The sequence below is a fragment of the Arvicola amphibius genome, chromosome 3, assembly GCF_903992535.2.
Source record: "Arvicola amphibius chromosome 3, mArvAmp1.2, whole genome shotgun sequence".
In the NCBI taxonomy this organism is placed as follows: Eukaryota; Metazoa; Chordata; class Mammalia; order Rodentia; family Cricetidae; genus Arvicola; species Arvicola amphibius.
In genome coordinates this window covers 137,962,935-137,976,648 of record NC_052049.1, presented here as the reverse complement: position 1 = coordinate 137,976,648, position 13,714 = coordinate 137,962,935, and the positions used below count along the sequence as shown (strand labels likewise).

Genomic DNA, 13,714 nt, shown 5'->3' with positions numbered 1-13,714 from the left:
AAAATGTTGAGAACAATTTCAGCACCTCTCCTCCCCAAGAGAACAACAATTCAGATGAAAGGACAACTAACCCTGCGTGCTGAGCTGTCACTGGAAGAGCTGAAATTAGTCAGCTACAACTCAAAAGTTTGGGTAAAATCTGAGGCCCTGAAAAAAAATTTTTTTAAAACCCTCTCAAGCCAGAGACCTTCCCTTCCCTTCCTGTGATACCCACCGTCCCTGTCTCTCTCCTCCAGAGTGGATGAGGAAGAGGTCCGACTCACCAGTTCAGCCTTGGTTCACCCATGGTTACGCTAGAGCTCATCTTCCTAGCTCTCTCCACTCTAGCCCACAAGAGTCCAGCCTGGCAGTGAAGGCTCCAAGGTAGTGAGCATGGGATCCTTCCTAGAATCTACATTCAACTGAAGAAAAACAAAAAGGGGCAAGATCAAACCTAGATTCTGGACTGGGGCGAGAAAGACCCTTGGTTTAACATCTACGCTCAACTGACGAAAGCGAAACAAGCGGCAAAGATGACACAGAAGGAGTCCCTTCCCTTTAATAGACGCTAGGACATCAGTTGAGTTCTGAGAACCCAAAGCAGAAGGGTGTTCTCGCATCGTTGACACTATGGCAGCATCCATTCCCTCCAGTCGCAGACTGTCATGGGGGCACATCCTGTCACACAAGGCACAGAAAAGGCTCCCTGGCTCTTTCAAAGAGAGCTTCGCATTTCTGAGACTCAGGGGCTGGCAATTCCGGAGAACAATTCCCAGGAACCCTCGGAGGGTTCATCAGGCACACGACTCAAGCTGAAGTGTGATTTCTCCACACCGGGTGCTTGTTCGGCCGCCCCGTGCGGGCGTGGGATAGTTAAGAGTCAAATGCAGGCATTGGCCTCTGGTCACCTGTGGGGTCTCATGGGCGCCCTTCTCAGCCTACCTACCTCAGAGTGGGGCTTACGGCGCGAGGAGGGGACGGTGAGCGCCGGGGGAACACTGAGGGAAGGCAAAGAAGAGAAAGTATCAGAAACGGTAAGGAGACGAGTGAGGAAAGCCGCCGAGGAGAGCACGTGAGGAAAGCTACCGACAAAGGCCTGTGAGGAAAGCCCGGTGAGGCGCTGCCTCAGACCCGGGCCGCCATGTTCCCTCTCCCGCCCCTCGCGTCCCCGGCGAGCCCGAGTCCGCGCGCAGCAACCTTTCCGCCCACCTCAGGGTCCCAAGCAGCTCTGGCCCGGGGAAAAGCCGACCCCTCTACACACGCTTTGCCGAACTCACTGCTGCGCGCCTAGGAAGGCCTCATTTAAAGCCCCGAGGGCGCCCGCCCGGCCGCGCGTGATGACGTCACGAGAACGCCGCGGGAGGGGCTTGTGTGCGAATCCTCTGAGAGAATTGGCCACAGGGAGCGTGTGAGACCACCATACACCCTGCTGTGACCGCAGGCTTCCCTAATTCTGATCCTGACTCTTAATTAATTTTTATGTGGATGTTTGTTTCAAAGATAGGGTCTCAAGTAGGCCTTAAACATCTAGGTTACACAGCCAAGGATGACCTTGAACTTCTCGTCCCCTTGCCTCCGCGTCCTGAGTGTGGGTATTAGGGACATACATCACCACCGGCTTTATATATGGTGTTGGGAAGGGAACCTAGCCCTTCGGAATGCTGGGCAAGCACTCTACCAAGCTACATAGTCCTTTTCATCAATTTTTAATACATACATGGGGTTCTGGAAAGTTCTAAATAAAACAAAGAATGAAGTTATGTTTAGCACACACATAGTAGGCCCTCATTAGGCCCGAAATCCTCCATTCCAATCACAGTCCCATTTTAGCTAGATGCCAGTGTCCAGCTGCAATTCATAAGGAAAAGATGTTTTGAGCATATATACTTTGTGTTTGATATTGAGTTCACAAAGGACCAAGCTAAATACTGTCTTTTCCAGGAACTTTTGATCTTGGGGAGTCTAAAGTCATCTTGATTAAATGAAACAAAAAAGAAAGCGAAGAACTACTTAAGAAAAGTGTTCCTAGGGCTGGAGAGGCTACTCTTCCGGAGGACTCAAGTTCAGTTCCCAGCACCCACATCAGGAGGCTCACAACCATTTGTAATCCAGCTCCAGGTTATTTGGCACCCCCTGCTGGCCTCTGCTGGTAGTTACACACAGAGGCACCTAAATAAAAATAAATCTTCTAAGACAAGGTGTTATGGGGTTGGATTATAAACATCCCCTGAAGGTTATATACTAAGGGCTTGGTCACCAAGCCTGTGGGATAACCAGGATATGGTGGGTTCTTTAAGAGGTGAGTTCTACTTGAATTCAGGCCATCCAACACATATACTTAAATGTTTGGTGCTGAGTACATAGGGGACCAAGTTTGAATACTGAGTTTTCTAGAACTTTTGACCTTAGGAAGTCAGTAGTGGAAATATTGGGTTTTTGCTCCTTCTTCCCCTCTTTTTGATTCTTGGCTACCAGGAGGTGCCTAACTGCCAACTGCATGCGCTTTCTGGCACTCTTCTGTTTCACCATGAGCCCAGACACAAGTCAAACGACCACAGGCTGAAAGCAGGAAGTAAATATAGACCTTCCCTCTATGGTGTCACAGTGGCAGGAACTGAACGCAAACGTGCAAAGAGGACACTGTGTGAGTTCAGAGGAGGAGAATTGCTGGCGTGAGGGACTGCAAGTGTCTTTGAGTAAAGACTTGTATTTACGGCCATGGGCTAGAACAGTTTTGCTTTCTCCATACTTAATCTTTTGCCTCCCAGACCAAAGAGCAACAGATCAAACTGATCTTGAACTAAAACCTCAAATTTGAAGTCTTTGCCCCTTGAACATTTTTGTGCCTGGCGTTTTGTCACAATGATGGAGGTAGTCTAACATGCACGGTTGTTAAGAAGCCAGATTTGTGTTGCTGTTGTGCTCTGGCCTGGTGTATCTGAATGCTAGTAAGGGCAAGAGGGTATATGGAATGACAGTGTTAGCATCAGAAATCACTTGGGATATTGTCTCCTATAACCCTCTTGTTTGCACAGGCCCAGGCAGTCAGCTCACTTTCAACATCAGATGACCAGTGAACTAAAAACTAAAACTCCGCTCTCATGACCTCTGCCATCTGTTAGACCCTGGATGTTTACGGCACTACCCATTCATATGTTGAAGTCTTAGCCTGCAGTGTGATGATGTGTTACTTGCAGGGAGGACTTTGGGGAGTAATTAGGCATAGGTGGGTAATTCTGCATAGCTTGTAAGAAAGAGGAGAGAGACATGATATCCATCTCCACCTTGTGACAACATAGCAAGAAAGTAGCCATTTGAAAACCAAGATCCTACTTAGCCAGTAGCTGGGCCTGGAATTCCTAGACTTCTGGGTAAAAATTATATATACACATATACACATATTATGTGTATATATATTATATACATATATAAGTTTTATATACATGCATGTGTATGTGTGTGTGTCTTTGTGTGTACAGGATCTATTCATGTGGTTCAGGCTGGATGGAGCTTTTGTTTCTCCTGCCTCAGCTACCCAAGTACCAGGATTGTAGGCCTCTACTGCTGATACCTGCCACTTCACTCCATTATCCTTCTTTGTACCCAACATCATTATTGATCACATTATTTATTTTCCAGAGATGTGTCACTTTTCCTATTTGTTAACATAGTTATAAAAATACTTTGCATCTTCCTTTGTACTTTTATGATGACAGCTGCTATGCGAGCTCTCCCTTTCAATTTTACCCCATCTGAATCTTCCTCTCTTCTATTTGCTGGAAACATTCTTCTGTCCTTTCCTTTTGGTTGATTGTCTTTACTGGGGTTGGGAGTTAGTTTCTCATAGGCAGCAGATGTTGGTGGGTTTTGTTTCTTTTGTTGTTTTCTTTTTTGGTTTTTTTTTTTTTCTGTTTATTATTTTGAGACAGGGTCTCACTGTGGAGTCAAGGCTCATAGTACCATCAAACTCACTATGTAGCCGGGATAGCCCTGAACTCACAATCCTCTTGCCTCAGGCTCTCAAGCACTAGGGTTATAGGCATAGGCATACATTACCATACTCCAATAGCCTATATGCTTTAACTAGAGAATTTAGTTTACTTACGTTCATAGTTTTCATTGAAAGATACAGGGTTATGGACGCCATCTTGTGGATTTTCCCTCTAGCTGTTTTGAGTACTTTTTTTTTTTGGTTTGTCGAGACAGGGTTTCTCTGCAGCTTTAGAGCCTGTCCTGGAGCTAGCTCTTGTAGACCAGGCTGGTCTCGAACTCACAGAGATCCGCCTGCCTCTACCTCCCGAGTGCTGGGATTAAAGGCGTGCGCCACCACCGGCCTGGCTTTTGAGTACCTTTTGTTCCCATCTTTCTCACCATTGTGATGTGATGGTTTATTGCATCCACCATGTGGGATATGTCTTCTGTGTATCTTCTATGTTGTGTATCTTCTTTCTTTCCCTTCTGAATCCCTCATGAAGCAGCTGTTGTAAGGTTGGTTTGGTAGTTCTGAGTTTCCTTGGGTTTCGCTTATCTTGGAAGATCTGTTTCCCCTTCACTTCTGAAGGATAGCTTTGTTGAGTATAGTAATCTTGATTGGCAGTTGTTTTCTTTTACGACTGGAAATGTGACATTCTGTACCCTCTTTGCCTGCAGGGCTTTTGCTGAGAAATCTCCTCTTAATCTAATGGGGCTGCTATTAAATGTGATCTAGCACCTGTAGATTTCATAGTTCTTTTTTGTTATGTACTTGGCTGTTTATTGATTTATTATCGCTGTTGTTGTCCTGGGGAGTTAACCCAGGGCTTAAGTTTGCTAGTCAGGCTCTCTAGTACTGAGCTATAACCCTAGTACTGTCCTATCCTTTAGACAGTCTTGTTATTATGGTGAGGATCCTTTCTGGTCATGTCTTTTTGGGGTCTAGAAGTCTTCTGTACATGGATGTCTATATCTTTCTGAGGCTAGAAAAGTTTTCTGTTAGCATTTCACTTAATGAGTTCTCTACACCCTTAAACTTTATTCTCTTGACTTGAGTATAACAATGATAGCAATGTTTGTTTATTTAATCGTGTCCCCCAAATTTTGAACGTCCTCCTTTTTTCTTTCTGCTTTGTCTGAATTTGGTGTTTTGAAAGTTCTGTCTTTAAATTCTTGTATTCTCTCTCCCACTTGACGTATTCTGTAGCTTTGGCTTTCAAATGAACTTTCTAAAAGCTATTCATTTTAAACTTTTGTTTTAGGTTTTTTTCCAAATCTAATCACTTTTATTTAGCACTTTTCCTGACCATTAACAATAACAACTTGTAACCAATTCCCCTAAAAAAATGACAAATATCCATAACCCAGTGAAAGGCCAGAAACCACCCATCCCACCTCTTGGTTTTAGGTTTATTTGTTTTATTTTATGTGTATAAATGTTTTGTCTGCATGCCTGTCTGTACATCAGTGTGGGCAGTGCCTATGGGGCATCAGAAGAGGGATTGTATTCCCTGGAACTGGTGTTATGGATGTTTGTGAACCACCATGTACGTGCTGGAACAAGTGCTCTGAACTGCCTAGTCATCTCTCCAGCCATATTTATTTTTATTTTATTTTGTATGTATGTGTGGCATGTACACTGTGTGTTTATTGTGTATGAAAGTATGTATGTATACTATGTACATGGAGTGTCTTCAGATGCCAGAAGAGGGTGTTGGGTCCCCTGCACCTGGAGTTGCAGATGGGTTTGAGCTCAGAACTGAACTCAGGTCCTCTGCAAGAGCAGCCAGTGGGTGCTCTTAGCCACTGAGCCACCTCCCTAATTCTCAATTGAACTTTTTTTTTAAAGACTCGTTCCTCATTTTCAGCATTTCTGTTTGGTCCTCGTTCAGACTCAGTTTTCACTGATTTTTCTCCTTCCTACTTCACAGTCTTCTAGGTCCACTCAATGGTTTGTCTGTGTTCTTCTCTGCACTTTTCAAGATTATGCGTATCTATCTGTGCTCTTGTCTAGTCCTCTCAAAAGCATATGATCAGTTGGGGACAGAGATAGTTGCTACTGTGGGTGTGGCTAGTGGCAGGATGTCAAATCCTACTTACCAGTGCATGTTCACTACTCTCTCTCTCTCTCTCCCTCCCTAACTCTCTCCCTCCCTCACCCCTTCCCTCCTTCTTTCCTTTCTGTTATGAACTGGGGGACTATAGCTCCAGGTTCTTTTCGAGTAATATATATGAGGACTCTGTGCCCTTCTCCCCAGAGAGCGATGAGTGACCAGACCAAGCAAGAGAATTGTTTTTATAATGATTCTTTACTAGCAACTTCAATATCCAATGCATCAATGGGGTTTACAATCTTAATAGGCATGGGGGATTGATAACTGGCAACACACAGGCAATTCAATATCACAATTATTAATCCTACTAAACCTAATACATAAACCAATTCATAACCTTAATCTAACTTATCACTTTATCCATAAAACACTTCTTAACCTTAATACAACTTCTCTATTACTTATCTATAAAACACTTCTTAACTTGAACTTATCCATTAACATTTCCTAATCTTATCAATTATCCATAAGATATCTCATAACATAACATTTCACACAGTAAACATATGTATTAACATGTTTATGCTCTTCTCTTAACATCTCATACACACATTAAATAGCATCATATGACCTGGTATTATTCAGCTTAAAGGGGGATTTTTGAATTTCTTCAGGCTGGAGGCCTGACTGCACTGGGGGCTGGATAGCAAGGATCTACTCTTGACCCCGTAGTCTGTGCTCGGGAGATAAGGTTCCGATGTCCTGTTCCAGGCTGGTATCTGATGCTGAATCAATCCTTGACCGCGTAGTCTGTGGCCTGATGCTAGTCTATCTCAGAATGTAGGGCTTTTGGACTGGGCTTTTCCGGTGACCGAGTCTCAGGAGACAAGGCTTTAGTTCTCTACTCTCGAAGAAGAAGCTTTGCTCTCGGGATGGCAAAGTGTTCTGAAAGGCAGAGTATCTTGTCTGTTCTTGGGAGACAGACCTTCAATGTCCACTCTCAGGAAATGAGGCTTTGCATTAGGGATGCAAGGCGTTAAATGTCTGTTTTCGGGAGATGAAGCTCTGTACTTGGGAGACAGAGCATTAAATGTTTAGGCAAGGCGTTTAATATTTCTGCTTTTTGGGAGGCAGGCTTGGAGGATCTCTCTTACCATGGAGGCCTGATGCCAGAGCCATTGTGAGAAGAGAGATGACCATCCTGCTTCGGCCCTCTCTTTTATGCCAGTTCAAACTGCCCCTCGTTTGATCCTTCTGATAACCAGGTGTCCTGGGTTATCAGTATCGACTGACACAGAAGGGTGGGGGTCCCTCTTGTGTGGCAAGATTACTTCGTTACCACGGTTGCTGGGTGCAGCCCCCCCCCCCCAATCTGGCAGGGCCAGATGGATGTGACAGCCTTCAAGCGGGCAAATGCTCTCTTAATATTTCACCTTAGTAATTTTCCATACCACATGCAAGAAGAAATGCTTTTACATTACACCAAGTTGCATTTATTCTTATTCTATAAATTTCCTGCTCTATCTACGCTACAGATTCCCCTTTATTTATTCATTCAGAGGAATCTGTTTCCATGCTCATTACACTTTCTATTTATTTATTTTTTTCAGACAAGGTTTCAGTCTGTAGCCCACTGGCTAGACTCACTTTAATCTTCCTGCCTCAGCCTTCTAAATGTTGGGATTACAGGTAGGCTTCAACACACTGAACAGTCTCTTCAGTGATTTCAGCTGTAGTGCCCTCCAGGGAGTGAATGGGGTGTGGCCGGATTCCTTCCCAGGCAGCTATGAAGGGTCTCTGACAGCCAGGCCCCTGCTGTTGCCACTAACTGCTTGCCCACTCCTTTGGGCATTGGGACCACAGACTCCCATCCCTGTCCTTTATGTAGCCATAAAGGTTGGTGAAAGGGAGCTGGGGTGGTGAGAACTGTAGCAAAGTCCTTCAGGACTGAGATAGATGTGAAACCTCGAGACTGACGACTCTGCTGGTCTTAAAGACGAGATCCTGGATATCCATTCCTTTTGGTGTCCCCCAACCAACGGCAACAGTGTCCCTACAGAGAGCATCTGCTTCTTCTACACTGGCATGATTATTGTCGTCTTGAAGCAGAGCATCTGTGACCACCAGCAGACGGCTCTCTCTAGATTGGACCTATTAACTTCCGCAGGTGTGCGTGGGGGTGGGGAGGGTGGGGCGAAGTAGTTTGGCCCGCCTCTCCCGAGGTTATATACATCCTAAGCAATTGCTGAGACAAGCAGCAGCTCTGTGGAGTAGCTGTTCCCGGGTGCTGTGGAGGACGTCCTCATGATCCGGCTGCCTTTGTCACCTGCTCCTGTAAGTCCCACCAATGAACTCATGGGTCCCCCAAGCTGTGGTTGGATGGAATCCCTCTTTGATTTTTCTCTGTTAAAAATAGACTCCCTAGGAAAAGTCCCACAAGAATCAGGCTAGGGGGTTTGTGACAGAGTCACTCGGTCACTCCAAAATTGGTTTGTGAGGACCTAGCTGCTGACCCAGTGCAGGGGAATGTCTGTGTGGGTTTCAGAGATGGGAATACATGAGGATTTTTGTCCCCCAAAGTAGGCCAAATTTAGATAATACATACCTTTTCAAGATGGCCTCCGATTACAGCCTTAGGAGGGTTATTGAATGAAGTCTTTGTCCAGAGTCAAATCACTAAGCCAATTCAGGTCTCTTACTCTTCCACACGTAAACCTGTGGAGTCCAGGAGATGCCTAGCTAGGAGAACCATGGTCTATGTTGGGTGAGTCCTCTCTTCCATTCTTCCCCTGCAGAGGGGATACTCCCCACCCCAGCTCCGGAGTGGCCAACGCCAAGGTATTTTGTGATGTTGGATGTCCTTCTGTATATGTGTTAATCTTATTGGTTGATGAATAAAACGGTTTTGGCCAATGGCTTAGAGTACAGCCAAGCAGGAAATCTGAACACACACACACACACACACACACATGATAGAGAGAGAGAGAGAGAGAGAGAGAGAGAGAGAGAGAGAGAGAGAGAGAGAGAGAGAGTAGGCAGAGTCAGGGAGATGCCATGTAGCTGCTGAAGGAGACAAACACTGGAGCCTCACCAGTATTCCACAGCCTCGTAGTGATACACTGATTAATAGAAATGGGTTAATCTAAGGTGTAAGATTTAGTTAATAAGAGAGGGTTGAAGGAGAGAGGAGAGCAAAGAAAAATGTAGAGCTCAAATATATAATAATAATAATAATGAAAAGAGTCCCCTTTCCTCCTGTTGATTCCCAGTATCCTCCCCTTGCTACTTATCTCACTGTGGACTAGGAACACCTGTGGCTTTGATGCCTTCTTTGTGGAGGAGCAGGTGAGTGCTGGGGCCTCTATCAGACCACCTTGCCCCTTCCTGCATTGGATCTTGGAGGATAAGGACAGAAGCTGTTTCAGCTGTGTAAAAGCCCACAACAGTGTAAAACAGCATTGACTGTTGGGGAGGAAAGAAAGATGATTGCTTATGGAGGGGGAGAGGGATGGGAGAACCGCTGGGGTGGAAGGAGACTTAGAGCAAGGTTTGACTTTAAGATATTAGATAGAGGTTTGATCACATGCTCGTTCAGTCCCAGTCCAGCTGGATTTGGTGAGCTCCCATTAGAACAGGCACTCTGCCTCAGCCGGTGGACTAACCCCTTGCGGTCCTGACTTCCTTGCTCGTCCTCTCCCTCCTTCTGCTCTTCAACTGGACCTTTGGGTGCTCAGTCCTTTGCTTTGATGAGGGTCTCTGTCTCTATCTCCATCTATTGCCGGACAAAGATTCTATTTGGTGATATTTGAGATAATCATCAGTGTGATAGTGGGGCAAGGCCAGTTCAGGCACCCTCTACTCTGCTGCCTAAGGACCTAGCTGAGGAGATCCCCGTGGACACCTGGGAGCCCCTCCAGAGCCAAGTCTCTTGCCAACCCTAAAATGGCTCCCTTAATGTAGATATCTTCTTCCCTGCTCCTATATCCGCCCTTCCTCCATCTCCACCCTCCCACTTCCCCAAGTTCTCTCCAGTCTTTCCCTTCTCCCTTCTCTCTCCCCCTTTCCCCTTCCCCCACCACCACGCTCTCAACTTTTGCCTGGCAATCTTGTTTGCTTCCTATTTCCAGGGGGATCTATATATGTTTTTCTTTGGGTTCACTTTGTTATTTGGCTTCTCTATGCTTGTGAACTATAGGCTTAATGTCCTTTGTTTATGGCTAGAGTCCACTAATGAGTGAGTAGATACCATATTCATCTTTTTGGGCCTGGGTTATCTCACTCAGGATAGTAATTTCTATTTCCATCCATTTGCATGCAAAATTCAAGATGTCATTTTTTTTTTTTTTTTTTTTTTTTTTTTACCACAACGAGCATGTGCTCAAACCGGACTCTCTGAATGTGGCTGACAATGGGGGCTGACTGAGAAGCCATTGATAAAGGCACTGGGACTTGTTTCTACTGCATGTACTGGCTTTTTGGGACCCTAGTCTATTTGGTTGCACAGCTTCCTAGGCGTGGATGTAGGGGGGAGGGCCTTGGACTTCCCACAGGGCAGGCTTCCCTGCCCTCTCTTAAGGCCCTCTCTTAAGGAGGGAGGGGGGAGGAGCATAAGTGAGGGAGCGAGAGGGGAATGGGAGGAAGTATAAATTTTTGAATGGAATAATAATAATAATAATGATAGATAGATAGATAGATAGATAGATAGATAGATAGATAGAGGGGGCTAGAGAGATGGCTCAGAGATTAAGAGCTCTGGCTGCTCTTCCATAGATCCTGAGTTCAATTTCCAGCAACTACATGGTGGCTCACAACCATCTATAATGGGACTTGGTGCCCTCTTCTGGCCTGTAGGCATACATGTGGGCAGAACGCTGTGTACATAGTAAATAAAAAAAACTCTAAAAATAAAAAAAGATGCTAGATAGAGTTGGCTATTATTTTCTGCGTTATGGTGAACAACTCTATGTAACAACTGATTCTTGAGCTGTAGCATACATGTTATAATTCCTTCCTTTTAATTGTATCAGGAAGGGGCTTTAGTGAATGCATGGGGCTTTGCGACCACCAGCACTCCCTAGTTTTAGGACACTGTCATTACCCCTGACTGTCTCCTTTTGTGTCGAATAGCAGTCAATACTTTCTATCCTCAGCCCCATGACGACCATGAATTTCATCTTTGTACATTTGCCCCGCCTGAACATTGCATAGAAACAGAATCATATAACATGTGATCTTCTGTGTGTACACGCTTAGCTAGGGATTTTAGACTTTGTTCATGCTGCTGTATGTGTTAGTAGTTCATTCCATTTTTATAGGTGCATAGTGACGGACATATCCAAATGTGCTTAGTCAGCATTTGATGACGGTTTAGGGGTGAGATTATGAATAATAGAGCTATGAACGTTGAGACACGGTCCTTGTGAAGTCTGTGTTTCTTTTGCTTGAGTAAATACCTAGGAGTGGAATTGCCTACTAGTAATGAGAAATTATCTGAGTGACTTTCTAAGTATTTGTTAGAGCATTTTCCAAGTTAATCCTACTATTTTCTCTGGATTTTTAAGCTGAGAAAACTTTGATTTTCTATTTTTGCATTTCTATTTTGATTTCTATTTTGTGAGACAGACTCCTAAGTTGAGTGAGCCAATTTAACTTTGGAATCATTGTCAAAAGTTTGTATTTGAGTTTGTGCGATGTTCTATTGGGCCAGCATTTTGATGGCAGTTGTTACTAGGTATGTGTTTCTTCTTGTAGACCAAATCAAGACGGAAATACACAAGATCCTTTCCCCTTGACCTCACCATTTCTCGGGCATTTCCCTAATTCTTCCACTTAATGAGCTTCCTTTGCTGATGTGGAGTGAACTTGGCCTTGGGAATTTATAATTTGATAATCACTCCACTCAGTGAATTATCTCACAAGTCACTAGTCATCCACAAGGTACTCTGCATGTGAGAATCCAGAAATAGCTCTCAATCCAAGAGGACTGGTTTAGAAACGTGAGGAAATATTGTTAGTAGCAGTTTGCTTACATCTTGTTTTTTAGTAATGGTGGTATCTTAAGTGGGGAGGGAGCAGCCATCCATCATGAAGCTCAACACAGCCCTATGGCTCAGGATATACAGCATCAGAAAACAGCCCCCATGCCTGCAGTTTCCTCTTTAGTGGTTAATGTTTCCACTAGTATGTTTCACCCTGCTTTGTAATTACATGGGCTCTGGGTCGAACAAAAGAGACCTCTCCATAATTCCTCATTGGAAAGGTGATCTATTCTGGGCACACCTAAATATCTCAGAGAAGTCAATTGCAACAGATAATTTCAGGTAGAAAATTAAAATTTTTCTCTTTGTCTTTAGAATTCAGTGCGCATTTTAGTAGAAGAATAAGGAGAGAATGGTGGGAGTTGCAGGTATGGGGCTCGTTCACAATCATAATTTTAATTTGGCACAAGGCCAGTAGTAAAAATAATTTTGTCTTCTAAGTAAAAGCAACCGATAAAGCAACTTCTCCCCAAAGGGAGAGTTGTCTTAGGGTTAGCGACACGTGGTTCCTGAGAGGAGCCGCGTGTACCACTGGAACCAGTTATCTCACCATTCAGAGGCACGAATTTAACTGTTCCTAACATCAGAAGTCATTGACACCAGAACAAAGGAAAACCCTCAGCCCAGAGGTCCTGCAAGTCTCTGAGCATGGGGCCTCTGCACCTGAGGGTTCAGCGTGGGGGTGGGGCTGGCAGAAGGAGGCTTTGGTGTGATTCTTTAGGGGTTCAGGAGACATCTCTTAACAAGATGCCCTTCTTTTACAGCTGTTGTAGGTACAAGATAATTGTCCATGTTTATGGAATACAGTGTGGCATTTGGATAAAAGTGTGTTAGCATCTAAACTAATATGCATCTCTGTCACTTTAAAATTTGCTCATTTGTGTTGGGGGATAGTCAAAATCCTCGTCTTTCTTTTGAAATGCATAGTGTATAGTGTTGATGTTCTACAACATTAGCACTTTAGAACTTCACCTTCCTATCTAAGTGTATTTTGGGACCCATTCTTAATCGTCTCTATTCTTTCTGTGGGGGAGGGGGTCGAGATAGGGTTTCTCTGTGCAACAGCTCTGGTTGTTCCACCAGTCACTTTATAGACCAGGCTGGCCTCGAACACGGATTTGCCTGCCTCTGCCTCTTGAGCCCTGGAATTAAGGGTGTGGGCCTCCATGAGAGGCTTTCCTTTTATTGTCTGCTGTTTTGCTGGTGGGTCATGTGACCTTAATAGCCTCTTTTGGACTCTGGCATTGACACAACTAGACCAGTCTCCAGTCTTGTGTTCATGAAGAGAAGGTGCCAGTGCTTAGCTGTACTGAGCATAGCAGGGGCCTCCTTGGCACAGGCCTGTTGGGAGAAACTAAGATCTCCATCCCTGCCCACTTGATCTGTATGCACATTAGATTTCTACATTGTGAAGCTTCGCAGCTTCATTTTGTTTCAAGAAAAAAAAGCTTGGTAGTTCCAGCCAGAAACTAAAACACTGTTGTGAGCAGGTCTACGTAATGGCTGCTGCTTTTGCTTTCTTTCCTAGAGTCTATTACTGACCTGACATTTGCTCTCCTTTCTGACTTCCCTATGTGATCATTATGATGAGAATTCTAAGAAATTCTTTTTATGTTCTAATCTAAGTACTCTCATGGACACTGAGCAAGCAAGTTCAAGAGGCAGAAGTGA

General features: G+C 44.6%; 1 protein-coding gene across 9 annotated transcripts in view; it reads right to left on the bottom strand.

Moving 5' to 3' along the window:
* Ice2 (interactor of little elongation complex ELL subunit 2) overlaps window positions 1-1,324 on the bottom strand; it is a 43,159-nt gene extending 41,835 nt beyond the window's left edge. For 7 of the 9 annotated variants that reach the window (XR_005284642.1, XM_038322359.2, XM_038322366.1 and 4 more), the window contains exons 1-2: window positions 1,189-1,314; window positions 264-401 (exon numbers count right to left, since the gene is read on the bottom strand). Coding sequence is in view for 8 of the 9 variants with exons in the window: in XM_038322359.2 (XP_038178287.1) it covers window positions 264-304 (41 nt within the window). In the remaining variant the exon portion in view is untranslated. Of the gene's footprint in view, window positions 1-263; window positions 402-925; window positions 978-1,188 lie in introns of all 9 variants that reach the window. The other 2 variants (XM_038322361.2, XM_038322360.2) reach the window with 2 other exon arrangements.
* Between the last annotated feature and the right edge of the window lie 12,390 nt (window positions 1,325-13,714).